General features: G+C 39.2%; 1 protein-coding gene across 3 annotated transcripts in view; it reads right to left on the reverse strand.

The window, feature by feature from the left end:
- The window catches only part of ANKRD28 (ankyrin repeat domain 28), a 217,960-nt gene that overhangs the window by 79,757 nt on the left and 117,525 nt on the right, over positions 1 to 20,678 (reverse strand). For all 3 annotated transcript variants that reach the window (XM_027549361.1, XM_027549374.1, XM_027549368.1), the window contains one exon: positions 1,742 to 1,820. In XM_027549361.1, coding sequence (XP_027405162.1) covers positions 1,742 to 1,820 — 79 coding nt within the window. The remainder of the gene's footprint in view (positions 1 to 1,741; positions 1,821 to 20,678) is intronic.

The raw sequence follows: 20,678 nt of genomic DNA on the forward strand, positions 1-20,678 counted from the left end.
GATGCACCGAAGACTGAAACGCCTGCAGTAGATACCGTTCAATGGAAAGGGCCCAATTCTTTTCCACAACAACGCCTGACCGCCTGTTGCACAACCAACATTTCACAAGTTGAACTGGGCTAAAAAGTCCTGCTGCATCTGCCATATTCACCTGACACCTCTTGCCAACCGACTACCATTTCCTGAAGCATCTCAATAACTTTTTGCAAGGAAAATGCTTCCACGACCAGCTGGAGGCAGAAAATGCTTTCCAAGAGTTTGTCAAATCCTGAAGCACAGATTTTTATGCTATAGGAATACACAAACTTATTTCTCATTGGCAAAAATGTGCTGATTATAATGGTTCATATTTTGATTAATAAAGATGTGTTTGAGCCTAGTTATAATTATTTAAAATTCATGGTCTGAAAGCACAATTACGTTTGCACCAACCTAATATAACTCTATACACTCATGCAACTTGTTATAAAAACCACAGTAAAAAAAATTTATTAATTTATTATGGCAAAAATTCTGTTCAGGCTACTATTTAGTAGGATTTTCACTCAGAATGTCTCTTCAGTGCTCCTTCTCCCAAATATCAAAGGAATGATACTATCTCTCCAACTGCCTTATGCATATCTCTGTGCAATCTGACAACACAAGCTGAATTTGAACATAAGCATCCTTTCTCAATAAGTATCAGATTATTGTAAAATAATCTGGGTACTACAAAAATATTTCTAAGCTCTCTTTGATCACCTATTTTAGGTTTGCAAGAAGTCTGACTGCCATAGGAGCTATTCTATAGGAGACTGTTATACCATTTCTTCATATATAAGGTTTTGAACAGTTTAGAAGTTAAAAATAAAGTACAATTTCCTAAAATAAATTTTACAGGCCCTCAAAAAGAATTAGATATATGATATTTAAAGACATAAATCTTGCTGCCATCATTTTCAAAATATACCTACTATCATATAATTTCTTACCCCTCCAATGCTAGACTAGCTCCAAGCTACCATCACCTCCTCCTTGAAGAACTGTAATCAGCTTCTAGTAACTCTGTGGTCAATGAGGCCTTGTATGACTACTTTGTGTAACACCCAACCCTATATAATGCTTATCCCACTCTATCATAGCTGTCCCTCATCATTCGCACGGAAACTGGTTGGAAGACTCCCTGTGGATATCAAAATTCACAGATGCTCAGTTCTTATGTAAAATGTTATAGTATCTGCATATAACCTATACATGTGCTTCTGAATACTTTAAATTCTCTCTAGATTACTTATAATACCTAATACACTATATAAATAGCAGTAAATAGAATACAATGCTATGTAAATAGCTGCCACTGAATGGTAAATTCAAATTTCCCCCCTTGAACACTCTGGAATATTTTCAATCTATTTTTCACCTATGGTTGGTTCAATCCATGAATACAGAACCCATGAATACAGAGGGCTGACCTCATTCTGATCTATTTTTTCATTTTCCCATAGCATTTATCTCATTTTACATGCTGTAAAGTTTACTTGTATCTGTAGCCTGTTTTTCTTCAGTTATATGCTCCACAAAGGAGGTGACTTGTTTTCCAATGTACTCAGTACCAGAAGACTACCTGGGACATGTTATGAGATCATTACTTCTAGGATAAACAAGTTTCAGGTTGTCTAACAAATATGAGGAAATAGTGAGGTTTAATAAATATTCATGACAAAAATATACATGATGTGCTCTTACACAGAGCTGACCATACCAGATAAAATAAGCAATTCAATGATTTCTGCATCTCCAAGATAGGCAGCAGCATGCAGTGGAGTTCTCTTTTCATTGTCCTGTGATAAGAAGGAAAGGTGGAACATAAATTTTAATATAAAGTTAATTTTAATATACTTTAAATGAAGAAAACCCACTATAAACTAGCTTACTACTTCCACAACTCTAGTATGCAAGTCCCATTAACAGAGTATTTCTTTGCTAGGAGAAGAAAAGCCTAAAAAATATATTTTGGCTTTAAAAGAATAGTATAAAATACAGTAAAGAATAAAAGATAAATCTAAGATGACAAAGCAATAGCTTCTTAGACTTTCTTTGAATAAAGATTTACATTGCTAAAATATACAGGAAAATTTCCTTTACTTCACACTACTTGCCCACCTACCCCAAATATATTTCCACAATTTCACACAGTTTATAAAACAAACCCTAACAAACCAAAAAGGTTGCTTATCAAAATGTTCCTCACCAGGGAACATTTCAAATGTTTCCATAGAACTACAGTGGCAAAAGTAGAAAATATCTCTGGGGATCTGAAATTATCTCTTAAAATAATCTTAAGGTTTTTCTTAAAGTTCCTGCCAATTTTGGTTTTGGCTCTAAAATATATTCCTATCCTATACATAGTCTTCCAACCTTCCTCTAGAAACGGAAGCTATATCTAAGCGCAAGGCTGTGTACACGTCTTGCCTCAACAATAAGGTCCTCCAGTTTGAGAAGCAGGATCTTAGAGTAACGTCACATTTACAGGTTCAGTTCAAAGTATACCTCATCTAAAGTTTCAACAGTGTTGCTGAAGTCACTGCATCTGAGAAAGCTATTCATTTACAAATATTTATTTTGAAATTTACAACCAAATGTTTAGATACTGGTTTTTTGAGCCAGACTGTTAGTTTTTTTTCATTACCCGTTTCCCTCTTTGCCCAGAGGAATAAAGTTTTACCTGGTTATTGACCCACCCAGCAAGAGAACAGACTCCTAGCATGCCTTGAAGCATTGTTACTTAGTGTGGACAGATCATGTGTGGGAGAAAGGAACGGCACAACTTTGACAACTTCAGCCTAAAAGAAACTACTCCAGAGCCAAGACTAACATTTCCCACCTCCCTCACACTGAATAGCACGTGTCAAACTGTGCCAGCTTTGACCATGCAGAGGTAGGCTAATATCCTACAAGACTTAAGCAAAACATACTGAATGATCTTGTAGAGCAAAGCTGCCCCAACAACAAACAGCTGAACCACTGACTTCTAGACTATTAAGAGAAATAAAATTCTTAAATAGGTATCATGGACATCCCTGGCAGTCCAGTGGTTGGCAGTCCGCCTGCCAGTGCAGGGGACATGGGTTTGACCCCTGGTCCGGGAAGATCCCACATGCCAAGGGACACCTAAGCCTGTGTGCCACAACTCCTGAGCCCGTGCTCCACAATAAGAGAAGTCACAGCAACGCAGAAGCCCCAGCACCGCAGTTAAGAGTGCAGCCGCCATGCACTGCAACTAGAGAAAACCCACGCGGCAGCAACAAAGACCCAGTGCGGCCACACATGAGTAAGTAAGTAAATAACAATCATAAAATGGGTATTTTTGGAGGTGTCTCGTATTATGATATTGTAACTTTCAAGACTAAAAAAATGAAAAATTTCACATCACAATAATCTTCCAGTTTGGCAATACTCCAATTATACTAAGAAAAGATTGTTATACCAAATGGGAATAAATTAGGGGAAAAAACTGCTAATCAAAACAGGGGTTAAAAATATTCACAGGCAATTCTAAAAAGGTTTAGATGTATTTATATAAAATTATTAGAAAATATGTATAATACATAATTATAACTGGCCCCATATACATTTCTTCATATAATGTTAATATATTTGTGTCCTTAAAATAGTAACAGGTGATAAAAAAAAAAGAGGTTGATATAGTAGTTGTTACTGTTGTTTTATAAGCTAAGAGTTCTTGTCTCTCTAAAGCCCAGTTAATTTCCACAAGATCGTATTTTTTCTTCCAATACATACCCCATTAAACAAATGGTTTGCATAGCAATTATCGGACAAATAGTCATTGAAAAAGCTAACACAGAAGCACTAAAATATAAGGCTTTATTCAAAGCTGAGTCCTAAACTTAATCACTTCAATAAAAGGATCCTTGGCTGAAGGCTTTTCAGTGTTAATCACTAACACATCAAACTTCCCTATGGTATTTGGTGGTCAATGGTTTAGTCGCTAAGTCGTGTCCAACTCTTGAAACACCGTGGACTGTAATCTTCCAGGCTCCTCTGTCCATGGGGATTCTCCAGGCAAGAATACTGGAGTGATCTGCCATTTCCTTCTCTACCCTATGGTATCCCTGGGTCAGGAAGATCCCCCGGAGAAGGAAATGGCAACGTACTCCAGTACTCTTGCCTGGAAAATCCCATGGATGGAGAAGCCTGGTAGGCTATAGTCCATGGGGTCACAAAGAGTCGGACACGACTGAGCGACTTCACCTTCTTTCCTTCTTTAAACCCACTCAAACTGAGGAAAACATCTCCTCCACAGTATAAACCACATACACAGCACTCACAGAACACATACACACTCACATTTATGTGTGAGAGATGTATGGAATTCTATGACTCAATGCCTTGAATCCTATTAATGTATTTTATGACTATGAACGTTTTTTCCCTTTGATCTGTAGAGAGGAAAAACTAAGGAACAAATTGATTAATTTTAAAAGAAAAAATTTTACCTATCAAATTTAGCTGCAGTTAAATACTGAAAATGATACAATAAAACACTTAAGTTCCTTTTAACAAAATTTATTAGAATGAAAAAATCCTCTTACACACGCTGAATTTCACTTCAAGGATTTTTTTTTTTTAGATAAAGATACTGCTATGTGTGAGAAAAACTTTAAGTATATTTACTGACCATAGTTGGAAGCAAAATGCTGAAACAATTTAAATGCCCATCAACAAGCAAACGGTTATTAAAAAATTATGAAACGCAAGCAGTTCTTAACCAACCTTGATTTAACTGACTCAGGTTAATCAACATTCTGTTTCCTGAGTAAAACTAAGGGTGACTTTGGCACAGCATGTGTTCTGAGTATCAGACCACGGCAGCCGGCCCTGCGCGTGCACCCCTATCACTGGGTGTGTGCACCAAGGGGAGAGAGGTGTGCTAACACACCTGCTTGCGCCAACTGCGCCTGCAATCACACGTGCGATTTGTTTACATATTATTTAAACCGAGAAACAGGAGTGAAGAAAAAGCAAATTGTCTGTATGATCACTAGGTTAAATACTATATTAAGACTCAATACAAGCTACCAAAAAAAGTACTGTTGAACTGGGTGCAGCCAAGACAACTGATGCACTAAGGCAGTTAATATATGCAGAGCTTGTCTTGGGTATCTAAATTCTTACATCACTTTAAGAAACCCCAAATGGGAATTAGAGCTAACACCCTGGGCAATGGGCTATGCAAGGAAAGTAACACTGAACTCCTGTTAGTGGACTCCACATTGTCAACCAAAAGCCTTACCCTGATTTTTAAAAACCAGCTGGAATATTACACATTATTACAGTAAAATGATTAAAGATCATTTAAAATGCTTCCTTCTGTCAGACTTTGATTAGCTTATCAACTACCAGTTGTGCACATTTTTAGATTAGAGTCTTGGAGCTGTATATCCATGGAATGAAACACTATGTCCAATTCCAAAGTGTGTGGCTTTTCCCCACACATCCACACAACGTCCCAAGGCTAGCTAGCTCTCCTACAACTTAACACGATTCTGACACTACCCGCCAGGGGACAGCATCAGATGCCACAGGCTAAGGACTCAGTGCTACAAGAGGGGTTCCCTGCCCCACCACAGAGGTCAACAGCAAATTCAGGTTGTTATCAGACCGCTGACTGGCTACAAACCCAGGTTCCCCTGACCTCCTTGGCTGTGACTAACTGCTAGAGCTGCTGACAAGACTTAGAAAAGCAGTTTGCTAACTAGATTACCAGGTTATTACACAAGATGCTGGAGGATATGAATTACAACAGTCAGATGAAGAGAAACACAGGACAAGATCCTAAACAAAGGAGATTCCGTCCTCAGAGTCTGAGGCCTGGCCCAGTGGCACGTTTAAGCATTTCTGGTTCACCAGCCTGGAAACTCTCTGAACCCCTCACCTTGTGGGTTTATGAGTTCCCACTGACTGCTGGCAACTGAACTCAATTTCCAGCCCTTCTCTCCTCAGAGATCAGAGGGTGAGACTAAAAGTTCCGATCACGTGGTTGGCTCCACAGGCAAGGACCCCTTTCCAAAAGTCGTCTCATTAACATAAGGCACCACGGTTTTCCTCCTAGGAAATGTCAAAGTTTTTTCTGTGCTAGAAATAGAGACTAAGACTAAATATATATATTTCCTATTATAAACCATAATATTACACTATGCTTTCAATTTAAAATAACAAGCAGACCCCAGTGCTCCTTATTAATGGAACATCTCTAAAGCGAAGTGTTAAATGAAAAATGCAGCCTAGCAACAATTGTGTTAAAGGTTCTACACACTCCTAGACTTGAATATGCATAAAACATCCTTCAAGGATACTCAAGGATATCCTGTATATTTAAGATACAGTGACTGCCTCTAGGTGAAGATCACTGACACACGAGAGTTTGAGGGTGAGAGAGTTACTTCTCACCATCTGTGGCCTTTGGTACTGCCTGGAGTTACTACCATGTACATGTTTCAAATAGTAAAATAAAAAATTAAAAATAACATTTCAATCAGCTGAAAAGCATTTCAATAACTTCCGATACCAGGCATTTTTACAAGTCCAAGTGCCCATTAAAAAAAAATGTTTCTTACATAATCAGTTTTTAAAGAAACCATACCTCCATGTTGTATTTCAAACAAACTTAACTAGAATTATTAAATACACAAAACAGACGCAAATAAAAAATTTAACTCATTTGATCACAAAGCTTTTTGATTATATCCACTGAAGTAAACACATTTTTCTTGTAGTTCTCACGTGGTGCTCTGAAAAGATATTTTGTGCATATGATCAGGACTACAAAAATTATTTACCCTCCCTCAATAAAAGCAAAACAAAAAATAGCTTTAGCTCTTACAAGTGATTATCCCGAAGATGAAAAAAGGACACACATTTATGGAGACTAGTGACTGCTAACCACTTAAAGCTGATAGTGTTAGTTGCTCAGCTGTGTGACTCTCTGCAGCCCCATGGACTGTAGCCCACCAGGCTCCTCCGTCCATGGGATTTCCCAAGCAAGAGTACTGGAGTGAGTTGCCACTCCCTTCTCCAGGGGATCTTCCCTACCCAGGGATCAAACCCGGGTCTCCCACATTGCAGGCAGAGTCTTTAGCGTCTCAGCCACCAGGCGAGCCCCATAGGCAAATGCTGTGCCAGTGCAGTGCGTACCAGTGACTGGACAATGAGGACGTTACTTTGTGGTGGTACAACAGTTCTCCATCTTGAACCTGTGGGTGGTTATACAAATCTACACATATGGCAAAATGTCCCAGAATTATATACGAAGACATTAGTACTACTCCGTTCCTCCTCCCCCCAAATGGGTGCATGCAAAAACTGCTGAAACCCAAGAAAGATGTGTTGTCTAATTGAGCTGTACTGTGCCAGTATCAACTTCCTGCTTTGGGGGTTTCCCTGGCAGTCCAGTGGTTAAGACTCCATGCTTCCAATGCAGGGGGCACGGGTTCGATCCTTGGTTGGGGCACTGAGCTCCCACATGCTGTAGTGCAACCAAAAAAAAAAAACCCTAAACTTACTGCTTCTGATAATGCACTGTAAGTAACAGGTCATCATAGGAGGAATCTGAAAGATGGAAACACAAAACCCTCTCTGTACCATTTTTTAAAATTCTGGAGTGTCCATAAATAATTTCTCCAAAATAAGGTTTTTAAAAAGTGTTCAGAAACATCCTGAATTATACTTTAGTTTTTATGCTGTTTTATGGTGAACTTTGAAATGGTGAACTTTGAAATGCTCACCAAAACACAGGCAAGCAAGGTTAACAACTTGTGAGAAAGAAGGGAATCCATGGTGCATCTCAGCACAGGCCAGGAAAAGGGTGAGATCCACTAGGAAGTGCCTTACGTTAAACCTGGGAACTCAAACTGCACCTCTACGTTCTCAACATTTTCTGTGGAAGTTTTAACTTAAAGCAGATCTGGGGACCTGGCTGGAATAGGAGGAAATGTTTATGTGAGTAGTCAGTCGTATCCAACTCTTGGCGACCCCAGGGACTATATAAAAATAGTTAAGTGAAAGACAGAAATGATAAACTGAGAGACAGCACATCTGTATAAGGAGAAATAGAGAGTCTAAGAATTCACCTATTGATACGGATTCAATTACATCCTCCGCAGCAGTGACTCAAATCCGTAATTCTGCCCTGCTCCAGGTGCTGAAGCTTTCGTGTATATTAGCTGAAACCAGGAAGGACAGTAGCACTAGCATCACACAGCTTGCTTTATATGCTGGGACCGCTCTAAGCATTTTACCTCAGCAGGTTAAGAAAATGAATACCGAATAGGAAATCAAGTCACAGAAAAAAAGTTTAAGGAATTTACTCATCTGGAATTGGCAGAATCAGGACAGAAGCACCGGCAGTTGGGCTCCAGGGTGCATGCTGTTAACTTATTCGACCCAATGGACCCTAGCCCACCAGGCTCCTCTGTCCACAGCATTTCCCAGGCAAGAATACTAGAGCGGGTTTGCCATGCCTTTCTCAGGGGATCTTCCCAACCCAGGGATCGAACCTGTATCTCTTATGTCTCCTGCATTGATAGGCAGGTTCTTTACCACCAGCACCACCTGAGAATCTCAATTTACTATACACACTCTATAAGGCTCCATTGTACACTGAACCATTGTTTGTTTAAAACTAACCACTCTCCCTCAAAACCTGTGGCCTGACTTCATTTTTTCTTATCAAACTTCTTATAATTTTCTAAGTAGTTTTCTTTTCTCTGTTTTCCATTTACTTTCTTCTAATGGTTACTTTCTTGGCTGCCACTTATCATTTTTACTTTTATTTCTACTACTATCAGACTGAAACTTTGTTAAAAAATCTGGGTATCAGCTTCTGGTCCACATTAACTCAGCTGGAGTTACCCAGAAAGGAGTCAAATCTACTCTTTGTCTTCACCTCTTCATAAAGTAAGTTATGATAGCTGGTTGTCCTCAAGACCCTGCACTCGGAGAAGTGGTTAACCTCTGCCTTGGGGATATAGTTTTATAGGGCGCTGGTGGATGTCTAAGATGCTTCAAATAAGAGAACCCTAGTTTTTTTCAGTATGGAAGTGACACTCTGTACACTTAAGAACCATCTGGAAGAATCCTCAGGTTGCGTTTTTAATTTTTATTTTTATGTGCCAGCAGATCAAAGTTGGAAGGCAATTTCACATTCACTAAATCATTAGCTCAATCACCTTTAGTGGCACCAATCATCTCCACTCTCCCTCCTTAACCTGATGTTTGAAAGCACTAACCTATCGCTGAAACCAGTTGATGTTCAGTCGCTCAGTCATCTCCAACTCTTTGCGACTCCATGGACTACAGCATGCCAGGTTTACATCCTTCACCATCTCCCGGAGCTTGCTCAAACTCACGTCCATTGAGTCGGTGATGCCATCCAACCATCTCATCTGTCGTCCCCTTCTCCTCCTGCCTTCAATCTTTCCCAGGGTCAGGGTCTTGTCCAATGAGTCAGCTCTTCGCATCAGGTGGCCAAAGTATTGGAGCTTCAGGTTCAGCATCAGTCCTTCCAATGAATATTCAGGGTTGATTTCCTTCAGGATGGACTGGTTTGATGTCTTTGCAGTCCAAGGGACTCTCAACAGTTTTCTCTAGCACCACAGTTCAGAAGCATCAATTCTTTAGCACTCAGCCTTCTTCATGGTCCAACTCTCACATCCATATGTGACTACTGGAAAAACCACAGCTTTGACTATACGGACCTTTGTCAGCAAAGTAATGTCTCTGCTTTTTAATATGCTGCCTATTGAAACCAGTTAATCTCTACTAATAGAAAGAATAGTGGCACATTTTCATCTTTCACCTTTGTTTCCTTTACCAAGAATGCATTTTGCCTGCCCAAATCCTTCCTACTCTTTATGGCCCAGTTCAAATTTCATCTCCGCCACAGTCTTCAGGACCATGTCAATTCACTGGGATCGTTCTACCCCGTGCTTCTATTACGACATTATCATTTGTACTATTCAGGTGGCATTCTTGTTATTGCTCAACTCTGGTTTATGTCATGGTTTCATAATTAGGTAATAAGTATCTGGAGGAAGCAAACTATCTAATTTTATACCCACAGCACCTGGCTGAAAGTTACATACCCCACAGGCACTAGAGAGGTTTACACAAATTAAAATGTTAATGAAGAAAATTCACCATGAATCAATGATACACTAATGTAATGCAGCTTGTAAGAGACATGTATATCGACTTTTGGGGTCCTAGAACACAGTGCATTCTAGAAGAGCCTCTGACAGACAACTACCCAGATCTCTGGGAACACACAACTATAAAAATGAGTTAACAACTAGTTCTATAATGTTTGTTATGATTCTCTTCCAAGGAATACTTTGAGAACCTCTGTGGAACCTTTAAGTTTCAGATTACAACATGAAAAATCATCTGCATTTAGCAGAACGATGGAACTTTAAGTAAAAAGTATTTTCGACTAGTAGATGGTCTATGTTTCTCTCACTATTCCTAACAGCTACTGTTTACTGAACACATACCTTAGATGGCATTACTGGGTGCAAGGGAAAGAAATCTAAATTGAATCTGTTTAGGTAAAACGAATCTATCAGAAGGATGCCAGAATACCTCATGGAGCTGAGCACCAAACAACTACAGTTTTGGTAAGGAAGGCACATGGCAAGGCCACAGGGGAGCATGAAACATTCAGGACTCTTGTCTTTTTCTGTTTTTTCAGCATCAGCTTCTTTCCTTTGCCTTTACCAACAACACTTTCCCTCACATTAGGAAATAACACCAATAGAGATCCTGGGGTTTCCTTTGAAAAATTCAGCAGACCCAAGAGAAGTCTTTAATTTTAAACCTCAGAATAGTATTCTGATAGACTCCACTTTGGCAGGTTGCTTACCTGTATACCAACAGAGTGCAGTAACCATGTGGGACAACAAGCTTTTCAGAAAAGGAGTGCAACCCACAGATCTTTATTTTGTGGCAGGCACTGCATAAGGCATTTCACATATCTGCTTTACTTTGCAAAATGATTGTACGGTTTAGCCTGCATTATTCTTAAGAATATGCCTGCTTTTAAACCTAGGCTCTTCACCAAAACACTGTTAACAACAGACCAATTAAAAGTATTTATCAAAGTTTGGTAAGCTGTGGATTCTCCTGCGAATTGTGAAAAAAGCAAAACAGCTACAAGTACACGGCTTAGCTCCCTGGGCTGGAGGCTGACCTGCCCCACACTTGGGGACAGTGAAATCTCGCTTATTCCTTCTACACACAGAGCAGAACTATCATTGGCCTATAAACAATGTCCCTCTAATATTCTCTTTCTATATTCACACAGAAAGGAAAAGGAATGGCTAAAGGAATAACTGGGCAGGCCATTTCTCCTTCCATTTCTTTAGAAAAGTGCGCTAGCCAGAAATCCAGGATTGCATATACATTTGACCCTTGGACAGCATGGGTTTGAACTGTGTGGGTCCATATATAAGCCAGGTTTTTCCAATAAATATATTAGGAAAAATGCTGGAGATCTATGACAATTTGGAAGACTTACAAGTGAACTATGTAGTCTACATATACTGAAAAAACTAAGAAAAGGCTAGGTATCATGAAGGCATAAAATACATGTAGATACTAGTCTATCCTTACTTAGGCATAAGGTGAGTGATATTTAATATATTTATGTTAGTTTTTCTACCACTGAACCACCCATGCTTTAACTTTGCTTTCAAAGGCTTATATTACTATATGGTATTCCCTCCTTCTCCTGCTCCCCCATCTTGTAATTGGAGAGACTGTGTTACCAGCCTATCAATAACACAAATAAGTTGTTTTTGTACAGGCTAGGCTTCTGAGAAACAATTGATTACACCAGGCTACCACAGAGCAATCATATTGTTGCTGCTTCAATATCACTGCATGAATTGTTGTAAATAAACACGAGTTTCTTTTTCATATTTTCTATTTTGTAGCAATACATATAACATCTAGTGATTTGTTTCATTATAAGACAATATTGATGGGGGTGGTGAGAGAGATGATTCATCTTATAAACAGATGATGCAGACTTACAGTACTGATAAATGCAGTTAAGTACTGTAAATGTATTTCCTCTTCCTAAAATTTTCTTAATAACATTCCTTTTTTCTAGTTTAAGAATATAGTGCATGCATGGTCAGTCATGTCTGACTCTTCGCACCCCCTACTCTGAGTAGCCCACCCGGCTCCTCTGTCCATGGGATTTTCCAGGCAAGAATAGTAGAATGGGTTGCCATTTCCTTCTCCAGGGGATCTTCCTGACCCAGGGATCAAACCCACATCTCTTGAGTCTCTTGCATTAATAGGTGGATTCTTTACCACTGAGCCACTTGGGAAGCCCATAAAATACAAATAACATACCTTATCTGTTAATCAACTGTTTATGTTATTGGTAAGGCATCTAGTCAACAGTAACCTATTAGTAATAATTTTAGGTGAGTCAAAAATCATACATGAATTTTCAGCTGCACCTGCTGGTTGCAGGGTAGAGGTTCAGTTCAGTTCAGTCACTCAGTCGTGTCCGACTCTTTGTGACCCCATGAATCACAGCACACCAGGCCTCCTCGTCCATCACCAACTCCCAGAGTTCACTCAGACTCACGTCCATCGAGTCAGTGATGCCATCCAGCCATCTCATCCTCTGTTGTCCCCTTCTCCTCCTGCTCCCAATCCCTCCCAGCATCAGTCTTTTCCAATGAGTCAACTCTTCCCATGAGGTGGCCAAAGTACTGGAGTTTCAGCTTCAGCATCATTCCTTCCAAAGAAATCCCAGGGCTGATCTCCTCAGAATGGACTGGTTGGATCTCCTTGCAGTCCAAGGGACTCTCAAGAGTCTTCTCCAACACCACAGTTCAAAAGCATCAATTCTTCAGCACTCAGCCTTCTTCACAGTCCAACTCTCACATCCGTACATGACCACTGGAAAAACCATAGTCTTGACTAGTCGGACCTTTGTTGGCAAAGTAATGTCTCTGCTTTTGAATATGCTATCTAGGTTGGTCATAACCTTCCTTCCAAGGAGTAAGCGTCTTTTAATTTCATGGCTGCAGTCACCATCTGCAGTGATTTGGGAGCCCAGAAAAATAAAGTCTGACACTGTTTCCACTATTTCCCCATCTATTTGCCATGAAGTAATGGGACCGGATGCCATGATCTTAGTTTTCTGAATGTTGAGCTTTATGCCAACTTTTTCACTCTCCACTTTCACTTTCATCAAGAGGCTTTTTAGTTCCTCTTCACTTTCTGCCATAAGGGTGGTGTCATCTGCATATCTGAGGTTATTGATATTTCTCCCAGCAATCTTGATTCCAGCTTGTGCTTCTTCCAGTCCAGTGTTTCTCATGATGTACTCTGCATAGAAGTTAAATAAGCAGGGTGACAATATAAAGCCTTGATGGACTCTTTTTCCCTGTTTGGAACCAGTCTGTTGTTCCATGTCCAGTTCTAACTGTTGCTTCCTGACCTGCATACAGATTTCTCAAGAGGCAGGTCAGGTGGTCTGGTATTCCCATCTCTTTCAGAATTTTCCACAGTTGATTGTGATCCACACAGTCAAAGGCTTTGGCATAATCAATATAGCAGAAATAGATGTTTCTCTGGAACTCTCTTGCTTTTTCGATGATCCAGCGGAAGTTGGCTTTGATCTCTGGGTAGAGGTGGGTGTCCTTTATTCCCATGCTGTTCAAGGATCAACTGCATTTAAGTACCAGGGATAATACCTAGGTATGAACGTCTATACTCCCACACTTCCGAAAACACTTAACAAGAAAATATATACCCAACAGTTTAACAATGAATACACAGTAAGTCAGCTATATTAAAAATAACATAATTACCTAGTTGTGCTGCTTAAACTAAAACACAAAACCAAAAACAATTCATTTCAAATAATGTACCTTAAACACAGCAACAGATGCTTTACAAACCCTAATCTCAGTAAAATAAATGCAAGCCAAACTTTAAAAACTTCAGAGCAGTAAAATGGATGCTCAATAAATATCTACTGGCTTGAATTTATCAAACTCACAGGCAAATCTCATAAGACAGATAAAAATTAAAGTCAATGAGTAGCATAACTCAAAGCTGAAAGGAACTTGAAATGTTTAGCTTTTGACAGTAACAGTCATTCTGGATAATAGAGACAAGGAGATTTTACCTAACTTTCAATCATCCTTGTAAAGGTCACAGTTATAAAAATATTCTAGGGAAGTTGGGGAAGGGGGAAAAGAAGGCAAAGAAGAGGGTGAAAGTTATTTTCTTGGTTTAACATGTTATTAATGAGATTCTGAAAATAGCACCATCTTTCAGGACAGAAAATGTTTACAGTTCTTTATTTGTATCCTCTTATTTTTCAAGTACAGAAAAACACCAATTAAAAATGGTTTTAAAACAAAAAGATCTCCTCTCAGAAGGGCAGGGACAACACCGGTTGACTCAGTAGCTCAATGACATCAATGAGGTCTCTCTCAGAAATCCTACCTGTCCACTTTGCTGCCAACCACAACTACATGTTCCAACCACAGTGTAAAGGCTCATCTCAAGCTGGTCCACCTCAGACAACACCCAGCAACCATCCAGTAGCAGAAGTCCTCTACTCCCTGTGTGTCCACTGTGATTAGTCAGTCAGTGAAATTCCAAAAGCAGTTTTAGGTTTTAAACACATCAATATATGACATCACTCAAAGTCAGAACCTTAGGGTTCACTCTTGATGCTATAAATTCTATGGGTTTGGACAAATGTTTAATGGTACTTATGTATCTATCATTATGGTATCAGAGCATTTTCACTGCCCTAGAAATCCCATGTGCCCTGCCTATTCATTCCCACCCCCTAGCAACCCCTCATGTTTATACTGTCTCCACAGTTTTAACTTTTCCAGAAAGTCATACAGTTGGAATCATACAGTATGTAGCCTTTCAGACTGGTTTCTTCCATTAAGTATAGTATATGCATTTAAGGTTTCTTCATGTCTTTTCATGGCTTGAGAGCTCATTTGTTTTTAGTGCTGAATAATCTATTATTTATCCACTTACCGATTGAAGGACATCTTTGTTGTCATTGTTGTTCAGTCACTCAGTCATGTCCGACTCTGTGATTCCGTGGACTGCAGCACACCAGGACTCCCTGTGCTTTACCACCTCCCAGAGTTTGCTCAAACTCATGTCCATTGGGTTGGTGATGCCATTTAACCATCTTGTCCTCTATCACCCCTTCTCCTCCTGCCTTCAATCTTGCCCAGCATCAAGGTCTTGTACAATGACTTGGCTCTTCACATCAGGTGGCCAAAGTATTGGAGTTTCAGTTTCAGCACCAGTCCTTCCAATCAATGTTCAGGACTGATTTCCTTTAGGATTGACTGGTTTGATCTCCTTGTTGTCTAAGGGACTCTGAAGAGTTCTCTCCAACAGCACAGTTTAAAAGCATCAATTCTTCAGCCTTCAACCTTCTTTATGGTCCAACTCTCACATCCATACATGACTACTGGAAAAACCATAGCTTTGACTATGTGGAACTTTGTTGGCAAAGTAGCGTCTCTGCTTTCTAACACACTAAGTTTGTCGCCGCTTTTTTCCCAAGGAGCAAGCGTCTTTTAATTTCATGACTGCCGTCACTGTTAGAAGTGATTTTGGAGCCCAAGAAAATAAAGTCTGTCACTGTTTCCATTATTTCCCCGTCTATTTGCCATGAAGTGATGGGACTAGATGCCTTGATCTCAATTTCTGAACGTTGAGTTTTAAGCCAGCCTTCTCACTCTCCTCTCACCCTCATCAAGAGGCTCTTTAGTTCCCTTCACTTTCTGCCAAAAGGTTAGTGTCATCTGCATAGCTGAGGTTATTGATATTTCTCCAGCAGTTTTGATTTCAGTCTGTGCTTCATCCAGCCGACTTGGATGCATCCAAGTTTTACGTCTTCCTTCTCAATTTGTATACCATTTATTTCCTTTCCCTTGTTATTTCCACATTAGCTAGAACTTTCAGGATGATGTTGAAAAGAAGTTGAAAGGGGCCAATCTTACTGGGAAAGGTTTGAGTTTCTCACCATTAGCTGTAGATTTTTTTGTCGACATTCTTTATCAAGTTGAGGTAGTTCCCCCATTATTCCTAAGCTTAAGGAGAGACTTTATCATGCAGGTGTTGGATTTTGTCAAACACTTTTTCTACACTACAGGTATGATTTTGTGATTTTCTTTTTTAGCCTGTTGATATGAGAGTTTACATGAATTAACTTTCAAAGGTTGAACCAGACTTGCATAGCTAGCATAAATCCCAATTGACCATGTTGTAGAATTCTTCTTACATAGTGTTGTATTTGATTCATTAACACTTTGTTGAGAAACTTTCACATCTTATGTTCATGAGAGATACTGGTCTGTAGTTTTCTTTTCTTATATTGTTTTTGTCTCATTTTCATACTAGGGTAATGCTGGCCTCAAAAAATGAGTTAGAAAATATTCCCTCTGCTTCTTGCCTTTGACAGAGACTGTAGAGAACTGGTATAATTTCTTAAGTGTTTAGTAGAATTCATCAGTGAATCTGTCTGGGCCTGGTGCTGTTTTAGAAGGTTATTAATTGTTGACTCAATTTTTTAATAGATATAACCTATTTGTACTGTCTGTTTCTTGTGAGAGTCTCAGCAAAAGAATTTTTTAAAGGATTTGTCTATTTCATCTAGGTTGTCCAATTTCCGGGCACGGAGTTGTTTGCTCCATTCCTTTATAATCCTTTTCAGGTCCACAGGCCCCACAGTGGCCGCCGTTCTTTCACTTCTGATATTAGTAATCCGTACCTCCTCTTTTTTCTTACCTGGTGGAGGCTTATCTGTTTTGTCAATCTTTTTAAAGAACTAGCTTTTCTTTTCACTGAAAACAGAAAATCAATAGAGAAAAATCAATTTAGTTGACTTTTGCTCTATTTCTTCTGCTTTTTTTGGATTTAACTTGCTCTTCCTTTCCTAGTTGCCTAAAAGCTTAGATTACTAATCTTCTCTTCTAATATGTACATTCAATGGTGCAAGTTTCCAGAAAAATCAATGCTTTCATTGCATCCTCCAAGTTTTAATAAGTTGTGCTTTCATTCTCAATACAAAACCTTTTATATTTCACTTGAGAGTTCTTCCACGGCCCATTGTTATTTAGAAGTTTGTTGCTTTAATCTGCATGTATTTGGGATTTTCCAGTTAACTTTCCATTAGTGACTTCTAGTTTAATTCCATTTTGTTCTGAGAGCAGACATTATATAATTTCTATTCTTTTGAATTTGTTAAAGAAAGTGTGTTTTATGGCCTAGAATGTGCTCTATCATGGTAAATATTTCATGTGAACTTAGAAGAATGTATACTCTGAAGCTGCTGGATGAAGCAGTCTACAGATGTCAACTATATCCAGCTGTTTGCCAGTGCTATTGATTACGTCCTCACTCATTTTTTGCTATTTGATCTATTTCTGACAGAGGAGTGCTGGAGTCTCCATCTCTAACACCTGACTCATCTATTTTCCCCTGCAGTTCAATCAGTTTTTCTCTCACATAGTTTGATCTCTTTTCTTAGATGCATACATATAAGGGTTGTTATGTCTTCCCAAAGAATGGACCCTTTTATCCCTATATAAGGCCCTTCTTTATCCCTGATAACGACCCCTGCTTTGAAGTATATTGTGTCTGAAATTTATACAGCTACTCCTGCTTTGTCCTTTTTTTAAAATTGAAATATAGTGATTTATAACGTTCTGTTAATGTCTGCTGCACATCAAAGTAATTTCAGTTCATATGAATGAAGTGAAGTGTTAGTCACTCAGTTGTGTCCAACTCTTTGTGATTCCATGGACTATAGCCTGCCAGGCTCCTCTGTCCTTGGGATTCTTCAGGCAAGAATACTGGAGTGGGTTGCCATTTCCCTTTCCAGGGGATCGTCCCAATTTAGGAATAGAACCCAGGTTTCCTGCGTTGTAGGCAGATTCTTTACCGTCTGAGCTATAATATATGTATATTACATATGTATACACACACACACATTCTTTTTAGTGCTCTTTTCCGTTATGTTTATCTCAGGACACTGAGTACAGTTCCCTGTGCTGTACAGTAGGACTTTGTTGTTTATCCATTCTATATATAATAGTTTGCATCTGTTAAGCCCAAACTTCCAGTCTATCCCTCTTCCATCCACTCTCCTCCTTGACAACCATAAGTCTGTTTCTCTATGCCTGTGAGTCTGTTTATGTTTCGTGGATATGTTCATTTATGTCAGGTTTTAGATTCCATATATAAGTGGTATCATATGGTATTTGTCTGACTTACTTCACTTAGTATGATCATATCTAGATTCAACCATGTTGCTGTAAACGGCATTATTTCATTCTTTTTTTATGGCTGAGCCACATTTTCTTTATTCATTATCTGTTGATGAACAACAAGGTTGTGTCCATGTCTTGGTTACTATGAATAGTGCTATGAACACAGGAGTGCATATATCTCTATGAGTTGTAGTTTTGTCTGGGTATATGCCCAGAAATGGGATTGCTGGATCATATGGGGTAACTGTTTTTAGTTTTTTGAGGTACTGGCATAATGTTTCCACAGTGGCTGTACCAACTTACATTCCCATACGTCTGCTTTCTTTTGATCAGTGTTAGCATGGTATTTTTTTTCTTCATCCATTTACTTTTATTTGTATGTGTCTTTCTGTTTAAAGTGAGTTTCCTATACACAACATATTGCTATTCTTCAATACTTAGTCATGTCAAACTCTTTGCAACCCCATGGACTGCAGCATACCAGGCTTCCCTGTCCTTCACTATCTCCCAGAGCTTGCTCAAACTCATGTCTGATGAATTGCTGAGGGCATCTAACCATCTCAACCTCTGTAGCCCCCTTCTCCTCCTGCCTTTGATCCTTCCTGGCATCAGGGTCTTTTTGAATGAGTTGGATCTTCACATCAGGTGGCCAAAGTATTGGAGCTTCTTCTACAGCATCAGTCCTTTCAATGAATATTCAGGGTTGATTTCCTTTAGGATTGAATGGTTTGATCTCCTTGCTGTCCAAGGAACTCTCAAGAGTCTTCTCCAGTACCACAGTTTGAAAGCAACTTTCAATTGGCTCATTTAGAGCACGACTCCTGATACACTTGGATTAATATTTACTATATTCATTACACTTTCCTATTTGTTTCCCTCATTCTTTATTTCATTACACTTTCCTATTTGTTTCCCTCATTCTTTATTTCTATTTTTATCTTCAACTCTTTTCCTGCCTTTTGCGGTTTTACTTGAGCATGAATTTAATAAAAATCCATTTTCTCTACATTCTTAGCCTACCAGTTGCACTTTAAAAAAATTTTAATGGTTGGACTAGAGATTACTGTACACATTTTCAGCTGATCTATCTACTCTCATAGGTACTCTCAGTTCTGTTAGAAACAAAATAACCCTGATTCCTCAGTCCTGTTCCTTATTGTCACTGTCACCCACACAAAGTCAGACCTCTGACCAGAAGGAGGGGAAAATTAATGAACACTAAGTAAGAGGCCAAAGTCTCTGCTACTTTGAGTTTGCTAGGCAATGCGGTATGAGGAAAATATCAGAAGAAGCAAGACACCCATTAGAGAAGAAAGTCAAAGCAATTTTGTTACAACCCACTGAAAAGACAAATGGAATGAAAGAAAAAGGAATCACTAGCTGTGTTATGAGCTAGAATCTGGCGGAGCATCCTGCTGTCACCCCTAAAATCACTGTGAAATAACCCAGGCTTAAGTGGTATATTATAATCCACAGAGCAAGTAGAACAGTTCACAGAGCTGCCACCACTGCACAGAAAAATAGCCTCAAAGGTCACCTAGTTCAATTGCTTTATTTTACAAATGAGAAAAACAGGGTTCAGAGAGGCTGAACCTTGGAAGGGCACACAGGCTAGAACCTGGTTTGTCTGACTTAGAAGCCAAGGTTCCTCTTGCGAGTACATTCTGGATCTCTTTACCTTCTTACAGTTTAATAAGGTAACAGCACCAGTGTGGTAGCTAGCATTCTTTATATCCATGTGTGTAGCTGTAAATATCTGCACATATTTGGATTTTAGAAAATAATATATTTTAAAAATCAAAGCAGTGGACTTCCCTGGTGGTACGGTAGGTAAGAATCTGGTACATGGGCTTGACCCCTGGTCCAGGAAGACTCCACACGACGTGGAGCAACTTAAGCCTGTGGGCCACAAGTACTGAAGCATGAAGGCTTAGAGCCTGTGCTCTGCATCCAGAGAAGCCACCGCAATGAGAAGCCCATGCACCACAACCAAGAGTAGCCCCTGCTCACCCAAGGAGAGAAAAGCCCAAACGGCAACGAAAACCCAGTGAGTCAAAAACAAATAAATACATAATTTTTTAAAGCAGTAACAAAGGACTCATAAACTATCCTATAACTGTAGAAATATGGTCCCACTTTAGAAAAAATTTCCATATAGCATGACAACCTTAATGTTCTTTTTTATAGCCCTCTATCTGTGGTAATTACAATTATAAAGTGAAACTCACAGTACAAACTCCAGGAATAAGAGACATTTTCAGTTCTTAGAAACGAATCACATAAAACAGGAGACTCAATCATTAGATAATTTAAACACAAAATATCACATTGCCT

Source organism: Bos indicus x Bos taurus, chromosome 1, assembly GCF_003369695.1.
Source record: "Bos indicus x Bos taurus breed Angus x Brahman F1 hybrid chromosome 1, Bos_hybrid_MaternalHap_v2.0, whole genome shotgun sequence".
In the NCBI taxonomy this organism is placed as follows: Eukaryota; Metazoa; Chordata; class Mammalia; order Artiodactyla; family Bovidae; genus Bos; species Bos indicus x Bos taurus.